Source organism: Periplaneta americana, chromosome 12 (assembly GCF_040183065.1).
Source record: "Periplaneta americana isolate PAMFEO1 chromosome 12, P.americana_PAMFEO1_priV1, whole genome shotgun sequence".
Lineage (NCBI taxonomy): Eukaryota > Metazoa > Arthropoda > Insecta > Blattodea > Blattidae > Periplaneta > Periplaneta americana.
The window spans coordinates 38,207,181-38,223,482 of NC_091128.1; the positions used below are offsets into that span (position 1 = coordinate 38,207,181).

Sequence of the window (16,302 nt, forward strand, 5' to 3'; positions counted from 1 at the left end):
AAAACCTAGTGAATTGGTCTAACATTTCTCTGAAATCTATGTACAGCCATAAATTTCCCGTAAGTTGACAGAAGAAGAAAGATCTTTTATCACTACTACAGAGCAGAGTGTATGATTATGTCTCGTGAACAGAACATTGCACGAAATCGAAATATGAAAACTGGAAATTTATCCATTGAAAAGGTGGAAGAGGTCAAATATCTTGGAGCAACAGTAACAAATATAAATGACACTCAAGAGGAAATTAAATACAGAATAAATATGGGAAATGCCTGTTATTATTTGGTAGAGAAGCTTTTGTCATCCAGTCTGCTCTCAAAAAAACTTGAAAGTTAGAATTGATAAAACAGTTATATTACCAGTTGTTCTGTTTGGTTGTGAAGATTGGACTCTCACTTTGAGAGAGGAACAAAGGCTAAGCGTGTTTTGGAATAAGATGCTTAGGAAAATAATTGGGACTAAGAGGGATGAAGTTACAGGAGACTGGAGAAAGTTACACGACGTAGAACTGTATGCATTGTATTTTTCACCTGACGTAATTAGGAATATTAAATCCAGACGTTTCAGATGGGCAGGGCATGTAGCACGTATGGGGAATCCAGAAATTCAAATAGAATGTTAGTTGGGTAGCCAGAGGGAAAAAGACCTTTGGGGAGGCCGAGACATAGATGGGAGGATAATATAAAAATGGATGAGGAAGGTGGGATATGATGATAGAGACTGGATTAATCCTGCAAATCTAATCTTTCAGGTGAAGCTCCCTGTAAAGCAGATTTGAATCATTTCAAGGGAAAAATTGTTCCGGGGCTGGGTATCGATCTGGTTGAACGTACCAGCGCTCTACCACTGAGCTACCTGGGAACTCCACCCGACACCGTTTCAACTTTTCCCTTTATATCCACACAACTCGCGTGGGCTGACGAAACGCCAGAGACCCACAACGAGTGCACACAATCTGTGTGACTTGGAATTGTGATTTTCTGTTAACGTACACAGTAACGTATATATTATGCAAATCTAGTATTTCAGGTGAAGCTCCCTGTAAAGCAGATTTGAATAATTTCAAGGGAAAAATTGTTCCGGGGCCGGGTATCGATCCCGGGACCTCTGGTTGAACGTACCAGCGCTCTACCACTGAGCTACCCAGGAACTCCACCCGACACCGTCTCAACGTTTCCCTTTATATCCACACAACTCGCGTGGGCTGACGAAACGCCAGAGACCCACAACGAGTGCACACAATCTCTGTGTGACTTGGAATTGTGGTTTTCTGTTAACGTACACAGTAACGTATATATTATGCAAATCTAGTCTTTCAGGTGAAGCTCCCTGTAAAGCAGATTTGAATAATTTCAAAGGAAAAATTGTTCCGGGGCCGGGTATCGATCCCGGGACCTCTGGTTGAATGTACCAGCGCTCTACCACTGAGCTACCCGGGAACTCCACCCGACACCGTCTCAACTTTTCCCTTTATATCCACACAACTCGCGTGGGCTGATGAAACGTCATGGATTAATCCTGCTCAGAATAGGGTCCGATGGCGGGCTTATGTGAGGGCGGCAATGAACCTGCGAGTTCCTTAAAAGCCAGTAAGTAAGTAACAGAGCAGAGTGATCTCTGAAGGATACAAACATTTCATTGATGGTATTTCAACTACCAACCAACTTGCAGAGGTGTCAGAGGAGGAAGAAGAATAGGAGTTATATGAAAGTTAAGCAAATGTGTGTGACAGATATTTTTAGTGCCCTTTTCAAGATAAAATTAATATTATTGCCTTCTATTTATGTATTTTGTATTTCATTTAATAACACACAAAAGTGGTAAGTGCAACATTTTTACTTGATAAATGTGTTAAGTGTGTACAACAATTTATTTAATACTTGGTTAATTTATATGCATTATTAGAAGACTGTACTGTTGGACAACCAATTAATAACAGACAATGCACATTTTTTGTGTTACGTTTACATTCTGAGAATAAATGGTAATTGTTGTGTAATTAGGTAATGAAAATTGAAACATGTTTTTCTCAAATTAAGGAATTAGTACTTACAACATGTGTGCACTAAGCCATATGGTGATGGAGGGTTGTGTGGCTAGGCATAGAATTCGCTATGACTGGGGCAGTAGATTAGATAGAAAAATAATAGTAATAGAATGTTAAATGAAGATTTAATAATATTCTTTTGTAAACTCAAAACATGTTAAAGAGATCCTTGCTATATATGGTCATATTCATTGTTAATTTGTGATCACTGCTTTCAGAATGGTGACAATAATAATAAATAAATGTTCTTGTTCAGTCACTGCTCGTAGTTTTAAAATTGGACAAGTCTGTACATAATTATCATCTGTAAATCATTCCAGGCCTGGGGAGTTGTATATTTCTTTATTCGTTTATTCTCCTATTTATTTTTCGCAAATAGGTACATACAAAATTACTTCTTATTACATTATGTATTATCGTTAGGTGGAGGAAAAAAATTTAAAAAATTCATCCTGCACCAGTGGCGGCTCGTGATAAAATATTATGTGTGTTCACAATTTTGTGGTTCCAAAATCGAAGAGAATTTGAAATCGTATGTTTAGTCTAATATGAAATGTCATGATTCCAATGTTTCACTATCGAAAAGAAAACCGTATATAAATTCAAAACAACATATAATAATAATAATAATAATAATAATAATAATAATAATAATAATAATAATAATAATGAAACTCAGTCTTTTTATTTCCAATTTTTCTTGGTAAGCCAGTTTACCCAGTTCTTTACTGTTCAAAATTACTTGAACAGAGTTCATTGTTTACATACATACCATGGTCTCGTTATTTACAAACGCGTGTGTTCAGTAATATATTTTGATTCACAACACACTGATACACTATAGCCTATACCAGTACTGTAATCCCACTCGCATAGATTACTATAAATACATGCCAGTAAATATTATTCTTAAATATTATACACTGCCATACAGATACTTAAATTCATACCACCACCACAGTCAGCCAGCACGTGTTGAAAGCCAAACTATGCTATTATGCCGACACTGAAGTATAGTAATTCACAAACTACACTCTCATAGCAGCACTGTACACGTAAGTAAACGTTCCTACAGTCAGATGCTGACATCTACAGTCTATTAAATTTTCTCCTCGAGATATAGCACTTGAACGATAGGCATCGATGGACCTGAAATCTGTAGGATAGATACTCATCATGTTCACTTAACACTTTGTGCTCTTGACGAGTCATAAGCGGCCAGCTAAAGACAATTTTCTCCCGCGCATGCGTGAAATTCCTGTAACCAACTCGAAAAGAGCACGGCTTGTACGTGAACAGATGTTGCCAAGTTTACATAAGAAGTTTATGCAAGATATGGGAAGTTTAAAATACTCGACTCTGATATTATACATCCCCACTACGTCAATACGGTATTAAATAATAAACCTAGTAGTGCATTAATGGAAACAAGGTGTTCACGTGATCTTGTGCTCTTATTGACGCACCGCCACTGTCCTGCACAAAAGTCCTGCTACACAGCATAACTACTACATGTTGGTATTCTCTGATGCAGTGGCTTCCAAAATGTACTCTGCGGATCCCTAACACTTATCAGGAGATCTGTGGTTGGTAATATACAGTATATTTTTAAATAAATAACATAATAACACTACCCAATTTTTCTCGACGGGATTGTGCAGTACTGTGCTCGACTGTCCTTGTGAAAGTTAGTATGTGGGCAAGGATAGATGACCAAATTTCACCCTTGCATGAGCTCGCCTTCGAGCTGTTGTAAAAAACACGACTTTCTTTTTTCAGTTAAGGTAGTCAATTCTATTGAACATTTTTGTCTGTTTGGCGAGGCTGGCGAGTTATTAGTTGGTTAGTTCTATCTGCTTGGTGTGTGTGAATGTTTGCAGTTTTTTTTTCTCGAGACCAACAGTGTAAGAATAAGCTTTTGTAAAAGTATTCAAAGACTTGATGTCTTAATTGTAAAATAAATTTGATTGACAATGTTATTTAGTCAGCAACAAATTTTTACATATATTTTTTTTAAAAAGGAACGTATTTCGTCCATTGTTATGCATGCATTCTGCTTCTACTACTTTTATTGTGAAGTCGGTTTTTATTTAATCAGTACAAGCAGGCTCATGTGAGGTGTTCGTGTTAACTGTGCGTTAATAACCACGTGTTTTTGATTCCGAACATAATGATATTAATTTAATATTATGAATAATTTTAATTTTTATATTAACTAATAAAAAACAATAAAAATGACAGTTCTACAAATTCAGAAACCAGACGATTACCTTGTTATGTATCGCATCCCAGTGCTGCTAATTTAAAAATGGGTGAATCAACCAGAAAAGAAAATATGATGAGTCATATTTGGTTCTTGAACTTACGCATGTGCAGCGGCGAAACTCCTCTCGTTCCCACAACATATCTATGAGAAGCAGGATTTCATGATATGCAGCAACAAAATCAAAATTCCGTCATCGCTTGGTTGCCACATCAGACATGAGAATTGAACTTTCTCTCACCTCCCTCAACTTCAAAGAAATTTATGAGACGAGGAAACACCACCATTCTTCACATTAGCAATTTGAAGGCAATTTTTTATAATTATGTATGTAATTACTAGAAAAAATATCTGCAATTTATAAATACTACTGCATATTTATTTTTTTTTATTTTAGTGGGTTATTTAACGACGCTGTATCAACAACTACTAGGTTATTTAGCGTCGATGAGATTGATGATAGTGAGATGATATTTGGCGAGATGAGGTCGAGGATTTGCCATAGATTACCTTGCATTCACATTACAGTTGGGGAAAACCTCAGAAAAAACCCAACCAGCTAATCAGCCTAAGTGGGGATTGAACCCGTGCCCGAACGCAACTTCAGACCGGCAGGCAAGCGCCTTAACCGACTGAGCCATGCCGGTGGCTGCACTGCATGTTTATGAATTCATACATATGCATGGTAATTATTGTAGTTGTAGACATATTGTCGATGTTAATACGTACAGAATATAAATATGAAGGCATATTAAAGGTATTCTATATTAATCTAGCGATTAAATTAAATTGATTTAATTTGAGGATCCGTGAATCTTTTTTCGAGTCGAAAGTGATCTGTGATCAAAAAAGTTTTGGAACCACTGCTCTGACGGAAGAGTTTTATAAATTTTCCTTCAATGATTACAATTTACGTTAACAGGTTAACAAATAAAATAAATACTCCATTTTATGAGATCCGGAATTCTCGTCATTGGAACACTAATCAATATACCACTTCGTCACTGCTTTTTAGTCACCCGGTTTTTCAGTCATCATGCCTTTTTTGTCATCAGCATTCTTTGTTATTTCGACCTTTTTGTCACTGCTCCCTTGGTCACCTGTTTGGTAGAAATGAAAGGTGAAAGGTAAATTTAGTAGAATGTATACAGTATTTTGTAATTTATATTTCAAAATTTCCAGCTACAATATGTCCGATGGCTCTTAGGTAAGCCATCTTGGTGTATTTGTGTATTTCTTCTTTAAGTGATGTAAAAAGTTCTTGATATGCTTGCTTAGTTTTTCTTCCCATGAGTACTGTCCACAGCCTTGGACATGAATCGTCTATAGTTGAAGAAAGCTATGGGAATGGACTTGAATGTGCCATCCATTGTCCAGAATGTTGATTTTTGCAGCATTCTCAGCTGTCTGTTGGTTGAAAAAATAACTATTTTTTCATCTTGTGCAGATTTAAAATACAAAAACCACTTACTTCCACCTACAGTTCTCTTATATCGATCATCTGTATTTTGCAAATCACCTATATTCCAGGATAGTGATGGCAAATTATCTCTTCGTATCTTATGCAGAGTTCTCTTTAGAGTTTCTTCCTTTGGTAGATTCACATTTTTCACTGAAAACACCTCTCACAGACGCTTGACAATGGCTAAAGGTGGTGGATCTATTGTTCGCTCACTTTCCTTCAACTCCGCACGTTCTGTGGCATGGACCCTTCCCCCTGAGTGGTGCATAACTGGAATGTTCAGATGATCCATTGACTGGCATTTTGTTATGCGATATGGTTGTGGTAGAGTTACATCTCCCACACTGGTCACATCTCCAAATGATATCGGATTCGAGGATTTTATGTTTGGTATACATATAACTAGAGCCTGGATGTTTAGGCATTTATTTTGGTTAAAATAGGCAGGCATATAGGCACTAAAAATAGTAAAAATAGGCAGTGAAATAGGCATTTATTATTTATAGAAAAGACAAAAAATAGACAAATACTTAATAAACTATCCCTTTTAACGTTTCTGACATGAAATGTCTAAGTTCGAGGTACAAATGAGAAAATTATTGTAATATTCTGACATGAAAGATTTACTCTAGCACCACTCGTCATAAATAAAAACAAAGGTGTAAGATGAACTTCGTGCCTCGTAGTTTTCCACGCAGTACATCTCGCTCCCTTCTCTGTTTAATGTGTCTTGACGTTTTTCACACAATAGTCATGGAAATATTGGATAGAGTATATGGATTTTATAAATATAATATCAAATAAAATACTCAGCAATGCTAAAGAAAGTAATTAAATATTGTATTTTATTATGCCTACTTTAACTCAATTGTAGGTACTGTATTCCATGCAATCATTGAGATTTTCTTAAATCCCCTGTCAATTTTTAATGTACAAGCTACTAGACGTGAAATTTTGTAGGGATTGGTAAGATGCATAGAGATGTGAGTTTTCTTGAAAAAAGGATTAGCAGATTCCATGTAAACCATGTGTCCCAGGGAGTTCTGCAGATTCGTAGTTGGGGCGTGCTATCTACTATGTATTAAAAAAAAAATCTGTTGATATCAACAGTTTCAAATATGAATAATTTTGAGGGAAAAATTGTTCCGGGGCCGGGTATCGAACCCGGGACTTTTGGTTAAACGTACCAACGCTCTCCCACTGAGCTACCCAGGAACTCCACCCGACACCGATCCAATTTTTCCCTCTATATCCATAGATCTCAAAGTGGGCTGACAACAGTCATGCAACCAACATTTGAGTGCACACTAACTCTGTGTGACTTTAAATTGTGGTTTTCTGTTACGTACAGTGACGTGTATTATGCAAATTAAACTTTCAGGAATAATTCCCTGTAAAGTTAATTTGAATAATTTCGAGGGAAAAATTGTTCCGGGGCCGGGTATCGAACCCGGATCGGTGTCGGGTGGAGTTCCCGGGTAGCTCAGTGGGAGAGCGTTGGTACTTTTAACCAAAGGTCCCGGGTTCGATACCCGGCCCCGGAACAATTTTTCCCTCGAAATTATTCAAATTAACTTTACAGGGAGTTATTCCTGAAAGTTTAATTTGCAGTTCCAAATATGTTAGCTGTCATTACTGAATGGGCGAAGTAAAATTTTCAAATGTTTGATTTTCATTTAAATGATAAACTTCATTATTAAAAAGATATATATTGTTTTCAATTTTGTCCAGGCAATTCCACCTCAGAAGCTTTAACTACGAACCACTATTGTTCTCTGATTTTTTTTATCATCTGACTCACTATTTGTACTGGTTGCGGAAATATAATTTATGTAGTTTGTACTACATTGTTACTCCCTCTTTTATTCCACACCATTTTCTGTCTTAAAATTCTCAGTCATTTGTATGTCTATGAATACCAAAATCATTCTAATTGCAGTGCAGTCGGCATATAGGTTCACTCAGTCACTGACTCACCTGGAAGCTGTAAGCGCTGTCACTAGGGTGCCCCCCGCTCGGTGCCCCAGGAGAGTGACAGCATTTTTATCTCCTCCGAAGTGCTCGATATTGAGATTGATCCACCTGAGCACTACCACGAGGTCCGACAGGCCGTAGTTACCCGAAGTCGGGGGATAACTGTCATTTTTTAGGATTTCGGCTGCCAAGAAACCGAGGACGCCGAGTCGGAAGTTGGGTCTCACGAACACCACGTCTTTGTCGCGGGCCAGGAGGGCGGACGGACGCAGGGCTCCAGGCGATCCACCGCTCAGGGACTCGGCGCCCACCAGCACCACGACGGGCAGAGGGTTCATGTAGCCCACCTGGGGTGTGAATATATCCAGTGTCAGGCAGTCCTCGGCGCCGTCTATTTTGCCAGAGGGGTAGATTTGCCAACACGGCGCTGTAGAGTTATGCACCGGCAACACGCCATCCCAGCAGCTCTCCAGCTTGTTGAGTGGCTCTGCAGGCTTCCACCGCCTCTTGCCCATAGGTTGTACAGCATACGGTATTCCCCTAAATGCGAATGCTCCATCTTCAACTAACCTGAAATGAAACACAGAGGTCACTAATGATAACTGATATTCTTATCGAAGTGTTAAATTAACAGAAAGTAACTGTCGGCCCAAGCTGCGACAGATCAGTTCCTCTGAGTTGACTCCTGACTGATAAACTGAAATTATTTTTCATATCGTTTGTGTATATCCCTTGTTCTGTGTTCATCGTGTTATGTGATGTGATGTCATATAAACATACGTCAGAAAGTTCCATTGTATATGTACAGAGTGCTCAAAAATTAAATTTTATTGAAATCGTGATTATACTGATGATTAAAGACCGGATATTTGGCAAAATACCTTTCAATACTGTTTTGGCATAGTATGTGAGGATTATACAGCGTGTCTCTAAAATCCCTATCCATTTCCATGATAACGCAGATTTCCGTTTATTTTCTTTGCAGCTGCAGTTAGCGTAGTGGATGATGTATACCACGGAAGAACTTGTTGCCATTGTTTGTGCACGGGTACATGGATTGTCATAGGAAGACGCAAGAGCCGAATTTACCCGTAAATTCCATAAACCAGCCCCAACAAGGGCACACATTCGTCTGTTTGTAAACAAATTTAAGCGTACAGGCAGTGAGTGTCATGAGGAACGTCACGCACATCGGCAGACACTGTACAGCATGTTCAAACTGCCAGTGATAGAAGTCCAAAGGCATCAACTCAACGTCTCAGTAGGGGGCTGAATGTCCCTCGCAACACAGTGTGGAAAATTCTACGTTTCACTCTACGAAAACGTGCTTATAACATCCCAGTTTGCATCATCTTGAGGACGAAGATTTCGCCTGTCGTCGGGCAATGTGTTATGACCTCCTGGAGACTGTACAGAACCAGAATTTAATGGAGAAATAGTTTATTCTCCGACGAAGCCACTTTCCATGTTTGTGGGAGAGTGCACATACACAACAGCCGAATATGGGCATATGACGAGACATCGGAGTGGGAACATTGTGCACCAAAGGTGAATGTTTGGTTGGATATGACAAAATCAAAATTGTATCGGCCATTTTTATTTTTTTCCCGAGAAATCAGTAATGGGTAACATCTACCTCAACAGGTTAGAACTGTTCCTGGAACCGCAGCTTCTACAGGATGGCATACTGGATACAGTTGTGTTCCAGCACACATTGTCCGTGACCTGAACATAATCTTTCCAGGAGATGGATATGTACAGGGTCACCTCGGCTGTGGGCTCCTCGTTCATTGGACCTTACCCCCTTAGACTTTCTGCATGGAGCTACATACAGTGTACACTAGCAAGGTGAATGGTCTACTTGATTTACGGAATCGCATCACAGAAGCAGTAGGTCTTGTTACGGTCTACATTTCGTTCTGAAAGATGGATTGTGTTTTTACATAAATGAGTCATGTAGGAAGGAAGTAGAATGAGTGTAAAACTTCACGAAAACATTGATTTTTCGATCACTGCCTTTCTTCAGTGAAATGGATAAGGACTTTAGAGACACACTGTATATTGTAAATACAAACACGTTTCAAGCTTTTTAGGCTTTCACAGTAACTGTGATCAGAATTAGGCTTTTGGGTATTCCACCGTGTCCTGGAACTTGACATTTGCAACATTTCGGAACTACTTACAGATTCGATCATCAGGGCAAAAGGTAAGACCAGAGAGGTCGCCTACTCAGGTGGACTCGTTACACCAGGCTAATCTGGATGACTGAGCTCAGTCTGATGGTGTGGAACACAAATTCTTTGTCTTGTTTGCGAACTGTCGAATTGATCTATAGCTTTCATTCGGTAATAGTAGTCTCTCTTCTAAGTCGTTGGTAATACCTATTTGGATACAAAACAGTCACTCACAGACCAGAGACTCCTCCAACTTCTCCAGGGAAGTCTCTCTCTCTCTCTCTCTCTCTCTCTCTCTCTAGTTAGTTTTTCCTCTTTTGGGGGCACATTGTAGCACTTCCCGCACATCCCCTAACTCATTTCACGAATATAATATAACCTTCAACATAATATGACAATTCGACGACATTAACATATTTATTCTTTTGGAAGTTTAATCACATTTCAGCCTCCTCTCTCTGAAGTTAACAAAAACATCGATACTCCAATTCGTAAATGTTGCCTTTCCTCTTGTATTTTGCTGTTTGACGTGCAACTTTATCAAATCATTTTTGCAGGAAATCGTCGAGGATAGCCTGGTTTCGATCGGAGGTCTCTACCTACCTGGCTAATAGATAAGGGTGGCCAGAGATTAGCTGAATTTCGATAGAAGGTCCTCTCTCGTCCTCTATTCCCGTCTTTAAATTATTACACCTGATCCCTCAATGACAATTCTCACAGCAACTGTCCACATTTCTTACTATCGTTTCTACCGATTTCCTTTCCACAACATTCTTTCCACTCTCCCCTCCCCCAGAAATCGCTCTCTCTCTCTTTCTCTCTCTCTCTGTCTGTCTCTCCTCTACTAGTACTACCCCCTCGCAACCTAGCAGTTTTCCCACTCACCGAAAGCAAGTGGTAAATCAGAGCATGTTTATGATTTATCAGTAAACAAACTGCAAGAACAAAGTCTCATCTATTTATCAAGTTAGCAACAATGAAGTCACAATGGAGTTTTGAGTAAAAATACTATCGCACATGCATAAACTGACTCGTAGATACTGGATAATACAGTGGCGCACCAAGAAATATAGTTTATAGGGGAGGGGGCTATTTTTAATCAGTGTCATAGATCAACATTAAAGACGTATAGCTGTGTCCTTAATGCGAAGAGTGGTTGGTTCGATTAAAAACTGCGTTACTGAGATATGAATGGCTGGTGGGAATGCTTGGAGCCACAATAAAAGTTACAGAATTTCGAACATTATCTACAGGTGTTTAAAAAATACGGGGCATAATTTCAGGTATGTATTTCCCACATGTAGACAATCAAAATAGTTCATTACAACATGTGTCCGGAAATGCTTCATTTCCGAGTTATGGCCTTCACAACATTGAAATCCACCGGAACATTTTTATTTCCGCAGGTCGTTGTCATTACAGAAGATGTTCAAAATGTCCACCTCCTGCTTGAATACAGACCTCACATCGATGTCTCATTGACCTGCGAACACGATCCCAAACTCCAGGAGTATTGCCTATGTCCTCAGAACATGCCACAATTCGATTCCGATGGGATTCCAAATCAGGCACCGGAGACGAATAAACCAATGATTTTAAATGGCCCCACAAGTAGAAATCGAGAGGGTTCAGATCAGGTGAGCGTGGAGGCCAAGCAATTGGGCCACCTCTACCTATCCATCGATCAGGAAACCTTCGATCTAAGTACCGGCGAGCCTTACGATTAAAGTGTGCAGGAGCGTCATCATGCAAGAAGTAAATGTGTTGACGATTGATCAGTGGAGTGTCTTCTAAAACATGAGGTATGGTGTTTTCCAGGAAGTTTGTACGCCTGCCCCGCAAGTCTGTTTACAAGTACATGGGGTCCAACTAATCGATCACCAATGATACCGGCCCACATGTTGAGGGAGAACCGCACCTGGTGATGAGATGGAACAGTTGCACGTGGGTTTTCATACGCCCATACATGCTGATTGTGGAAATTTGTTATGCCATCTCGTGTGAACTGTGCTTCATCTGTAAATAATACTAAGGCAGGAAAGTTCGGATTTACACCACACTGCTGCAAGAACCACTGACAGAACCTAACTCGTGCAGGGTAATCTGCTGGTGCCAGGTCCTGTATACGTTGCAAATGATAAGGATACAATTGATACTCTTTCAACAGTCTCCAGACAGTCGTATAAGGAACATTGGCTTGCAACGCTACCCTTCGTGTGCTGATAGAAGGAGTCATGTTCACAGCCTCCAGAATCTCCTCCTGTACTTCTGGAGTTGTAGATCTTGGTGTCCCCTTCCCAAACCAGGAGAGTTAAATTTTCCATACTCGCACAGACGGTAATGGAGACGTACAAATGTCTTCCGATCTGGACATCGTCGCTCTGGGTACCTCTTCTGGTACAAACGACGAGCCAGCGCAGCATTGCCGTCCGCCTTACCGTACATGAAGTGTATCTCTGCCAGCTCTTGATTTGAATACATGTCGCACAGTCTAACGCCCACACAACACTGAATGTAACCTTCGCCTCGGAATGAACTGTCAGAGTGCCCTCTTAATGTCTCCTTTGACGGCAACGACCTGCAGAAAGAAAAACGTTCCGGTGAATTTTAATGTTGTGAAGGTCATAACTCGGAAATAAAGCATTTCCGGACACATGTTGTAATGAATTATTTTGATTGTCTACATGTGGGAAATACATACCTGAAATTATGCCCCGTATTTTTTAAACACCCTGCATAACTCAGATCATGTCCTGCTGATAGGCAAAGTAGATATTCGTCTCAAGAAGATAAGAAGAAAATAGATGACGAACAAATTGAACGTGGGAAAACTGAAGAACGAAGAGGAGAAGAGAGTACGAGAACCTTTCTACTTTGTATGATGGATGCAATGTACCTGCAGCATTACTTCTCTTTGTACCCTCGTAATAAGAAATCAAGAAAGAAGCCATTGTCACAAAGTAACATCAGAACTATACCCTCATTCTTCTCACTCCTGTCCATGCATTTTAATCAATATCATTTTATAATTTTATAATTTTTTAAAAGTTAACAATGAAAGACGATAAACGATATGTAATATAAATAAGATAATGAAGCTGTGACAGACAGAATAAGAGTAACATTACAATGGAAACGGTTTTCATCACAGAAAATCTCCACTATAGTCACCTATCTTTTCACGACAAAGTTCACAAAATCTTCATAGAATCCAGGGTATTCATCGTTTCAATTTTTGGTTGGGGATGCAATATTTTTAGGGAAGATCTTGTACAGTTGTAAAGTGTATCGAGTGGTGTACTCCCTCCCCAAGTTTTTCCTGAAATGAACTATTTGTCGTACAGTAAACTTGAGTAAACTTAATCATAACAAATAATACTAGTAGTAGTAGTAGTAGTAGTAGTAGTAGTAGTAGTAGTAGTAGTAGTAGTAGTAGTAGTAGTAGTAATAGTAGTAGTAATAATAATAATAATAATAATAATAATAATAATAATAATAACAAAAATAGGATATATAGGATATACAGAAGGTGTGAGAATTAAGAAACCTTGAATCACAAGGAAAATGTCAGAGAGGATGGAGAAAAGGAGAAAATGAAAAAAAAAAAACATCAACACAGAAGAACATACAAGAAACTACAGGATAGCCTACTAAACAACGAACTAAGAAGAGAAACTGATAAATCAAAGAAAGACTGGATGACACAGAAATGTGAAGAAATAGAGGATCTAGAGAGAAAAGAAAGATAAGATTTAATGTAGCGCGAAGTAAAATATTTGAACTCCACAAATAAGAACAGAAAATCCATGTGGTTGATAGAGGACGACATCGGAAATGAAATAACAGACAAACAAGGAATACTGAACGCATGGACGAAATATGTAAAAGAGTTATATGAGACAGGGAATCGTCTAGATGACTTAGCTATAGAAGACGAAGAAGCCGTATCAAAACGAAAAAGTATTTTCTATTTTAAGAAGAGAAGTTGAACTACCGCTTAAGGAAATGAAGGATGGGAAAGCAACAGGAGTTGATGGAATCCCCATTGAATTAGTGAAATGTTTGGGAGAAGACAAGAGGGAAATTCTATCATTATGCAACGAACATAACACAACACTATGAATGAATGAATGAATGATAACAATAATAATAATAATAATAATAATAATAATAATAATAATAATAATAATACACTAATAATTCATTACATACAGTAAGATGCACTGATCATAGTTTTAAATTTCATTATATTTTTGTCCACTTCTTGTCTATTTTTAAAGTTCGTTATTTTTTCTCTATTTCTTAAGTATTTTTAAAGCTCATAATTTTTCCCTCCACATCTTGAATATTTTTAATGTTCGTTACCGGTACTTTTGCTTCATTTCTTGAGTATTTTTAAAGTTCATTATTTTTTCCCCATTTCTTGTGTATTTTTAAAGTTCATTATTTTTCTTCAATTTCTTGAGTATTTTAAAAGTTCATTATTTTTTCTCCATTTGTTAATTAATTGTTATTACTTAGTCACAAATATGGCTGATAACACGATTTAATTCATTTAAGTAATTTATTATTTTCTTTCAATGGTTAAGTTAATCGCACTTTACAGTACATTTCCACTTTCCACACATAGGCCTACGTCAATTTTTAACTTCTTATCCTACTTATACTGTACGTAATAATACACGTAGGTTCGAACAAATGAACGCACAAAATGTGAATAATAACGGAATTTAATTTCACTTAACAAAGGGAAAAACATGTACGCCTACTTTTATTTACAATAGTTAGCAACCAGTAGTGTCATGGTTTCATTAAGCTCGTTTTTTATTTCTTAAAATGTTGAAAATTTTAATATTAAAAGTACAGTTCTCACATATTTAGTAACAGGTCTACTATTCAATTAATATTGTTTTTTAATCTTAAACTCGGGAGGATGAGACAATCGCCTCCTCAGTCCCCTTAAATGTCACATAGGCTGCCTCTTTAAGACTCTAATCTTCATTATTTAGTAAGAATCCATCAGCTGACAAAGCTACGAATAGATCCAATCCTAGTTTCGGAAGTAATGTCTAAAAACGAAGGATTTTCTCGAATATGCCTTTCGTTAATTCTAATTAAGCGGAATGCGTTTCCTTAATTGCTCGAGGAGCTACTGTTTCCCCTTGAATATTGTTTTCCCCTCGGAGTAGCGTTAACTGGCTTGAAAAGGCCATCTATCTCTCCTGAAGCAACTGTTTGTAATTCGTGATGAAAGAGAAGCCAGCTGCAACAAGAATTCAAACCGCCGCGCCGCGCCGCACGCAACGTCAAGGAACACGCTGCGCTGCTCTAAACCCGTTAATCTTTGTAGTGTTTTCAAACTTAGTTTCTCCAAGTCTGTTCTCCTGTGGTTAAAAAAAGTGACGGCGATTACACAATCCCAATACTTAATAACAATTAGGTGTGTGAAGGATAGCTCATGCGGTTGTGGAGTAGTCTTCGTCCGAATAGGCTATTTGCTCTCACTTGATACCCAATTAAACTCTCTCTCGCTCCGAATTTATTATATGTGCAATGTTGCCAATTCAGTGGTTTTCCCGCTAGATCTAGCGTTTTTCGACTTTAGTTTAGCGGGTAAAATTGATGAAATTTGTATTGTTGATATAGGAATTTAGCGGGTATTTTTAATACTCAAAGCGGCAAAATAATATAATTTTACATTAACAATATAGCAATTTAGCGGTTTCTGCACGACTTCACAGCGGATTTTTAAGAATCGAGTTGGCAACACTGAATATGTGCCTATAGCACAGTATAGGCGCCGTGCATGGGTCCGAAAATCGTACTGATGGCGCCGCGTAGTGTCTCGATTCCTAATTAATTACAGGCTCGCAGTCATTCACTAGTTATGTGTGATAGAAATTAGATGCGGCTTTCTGCCCATAAGAAGTTGTAGTATTAGTAAGAATGGATTCATTCATTCATTGTGTTCTGCCCAAAGGCAGGTCTTTCACTGCAAATCCAGCATTCTCGAGTCTTTAATTATTTAATAGATGCAGTGGAAAGTCCAGTAGACTACTGCTAGAGGAGTGTAAAAATTTAACTACAAAGTTCCTAAAATATCATTGTAGTTGTTTGGCATTTAAATCAGATTTCAGGCAATTGAATGAAGGGGAAGTCATATTACGAAAACACTGATATACTTATATTTGATGTCATGACGTGTGTAATATTTATATGTGTATAATGTCTCTATAAATTACGTATGTGATTTAATTCTAAAAGTAGTCTTAATTACACTTCCTGAATAATGGGCGACTGCGAATTCGCTAAGACACAACACACATCAACAGTATCAACATACTACCTCTGATTAAGGTTCTAGCTGATATGTAGGCTTAAT

At 38.2% G+C, this 16,302-nt stretch overlaps 1 protein-coding gene and 2 non-coding genes across 4 annotated transcripts in view; 1 reads left to right on the forward strand and 2 right to left on the reverse strand.

Moving 5' to 3' along the window:
• The window catches only part of Nrt (Neurotactin), a 358,799-nt gene that overhangs the window by 28,109 nt on the left and 314,388 nt on the right, over positions 1-16,302 (reverse strand). For both annotated transcript variants that reach the window (XM_069841121.1, XM_069841122.1), the window contains one exon: positions 7,750-8,316. In XM_069841121.1, the coding sequence (XP_069697222.1) occupies positions 7,750-8,316 (567 nt within the window). The remainder of the gene's footprint in view (positions 1-7,749; positions 8,317-16,302) is intronic.
• TRNAN-AUU (transfer RNA asparagine (anticodon AUU)) lies at positions 1,368-1,439 on the reverse strand. The gene has a single exon. It is a non-coding gene; the product is annotated as a tRNA-Asn (tRNA).
• TRNAK-UUU (transfer RNA lysine (anticodon UUU)) lies at positions 7,245-7,316 on the forward strand. The gene has a single exon. It is a non-coding gene; the product is annotated as a tRNA-Lys (tRNA).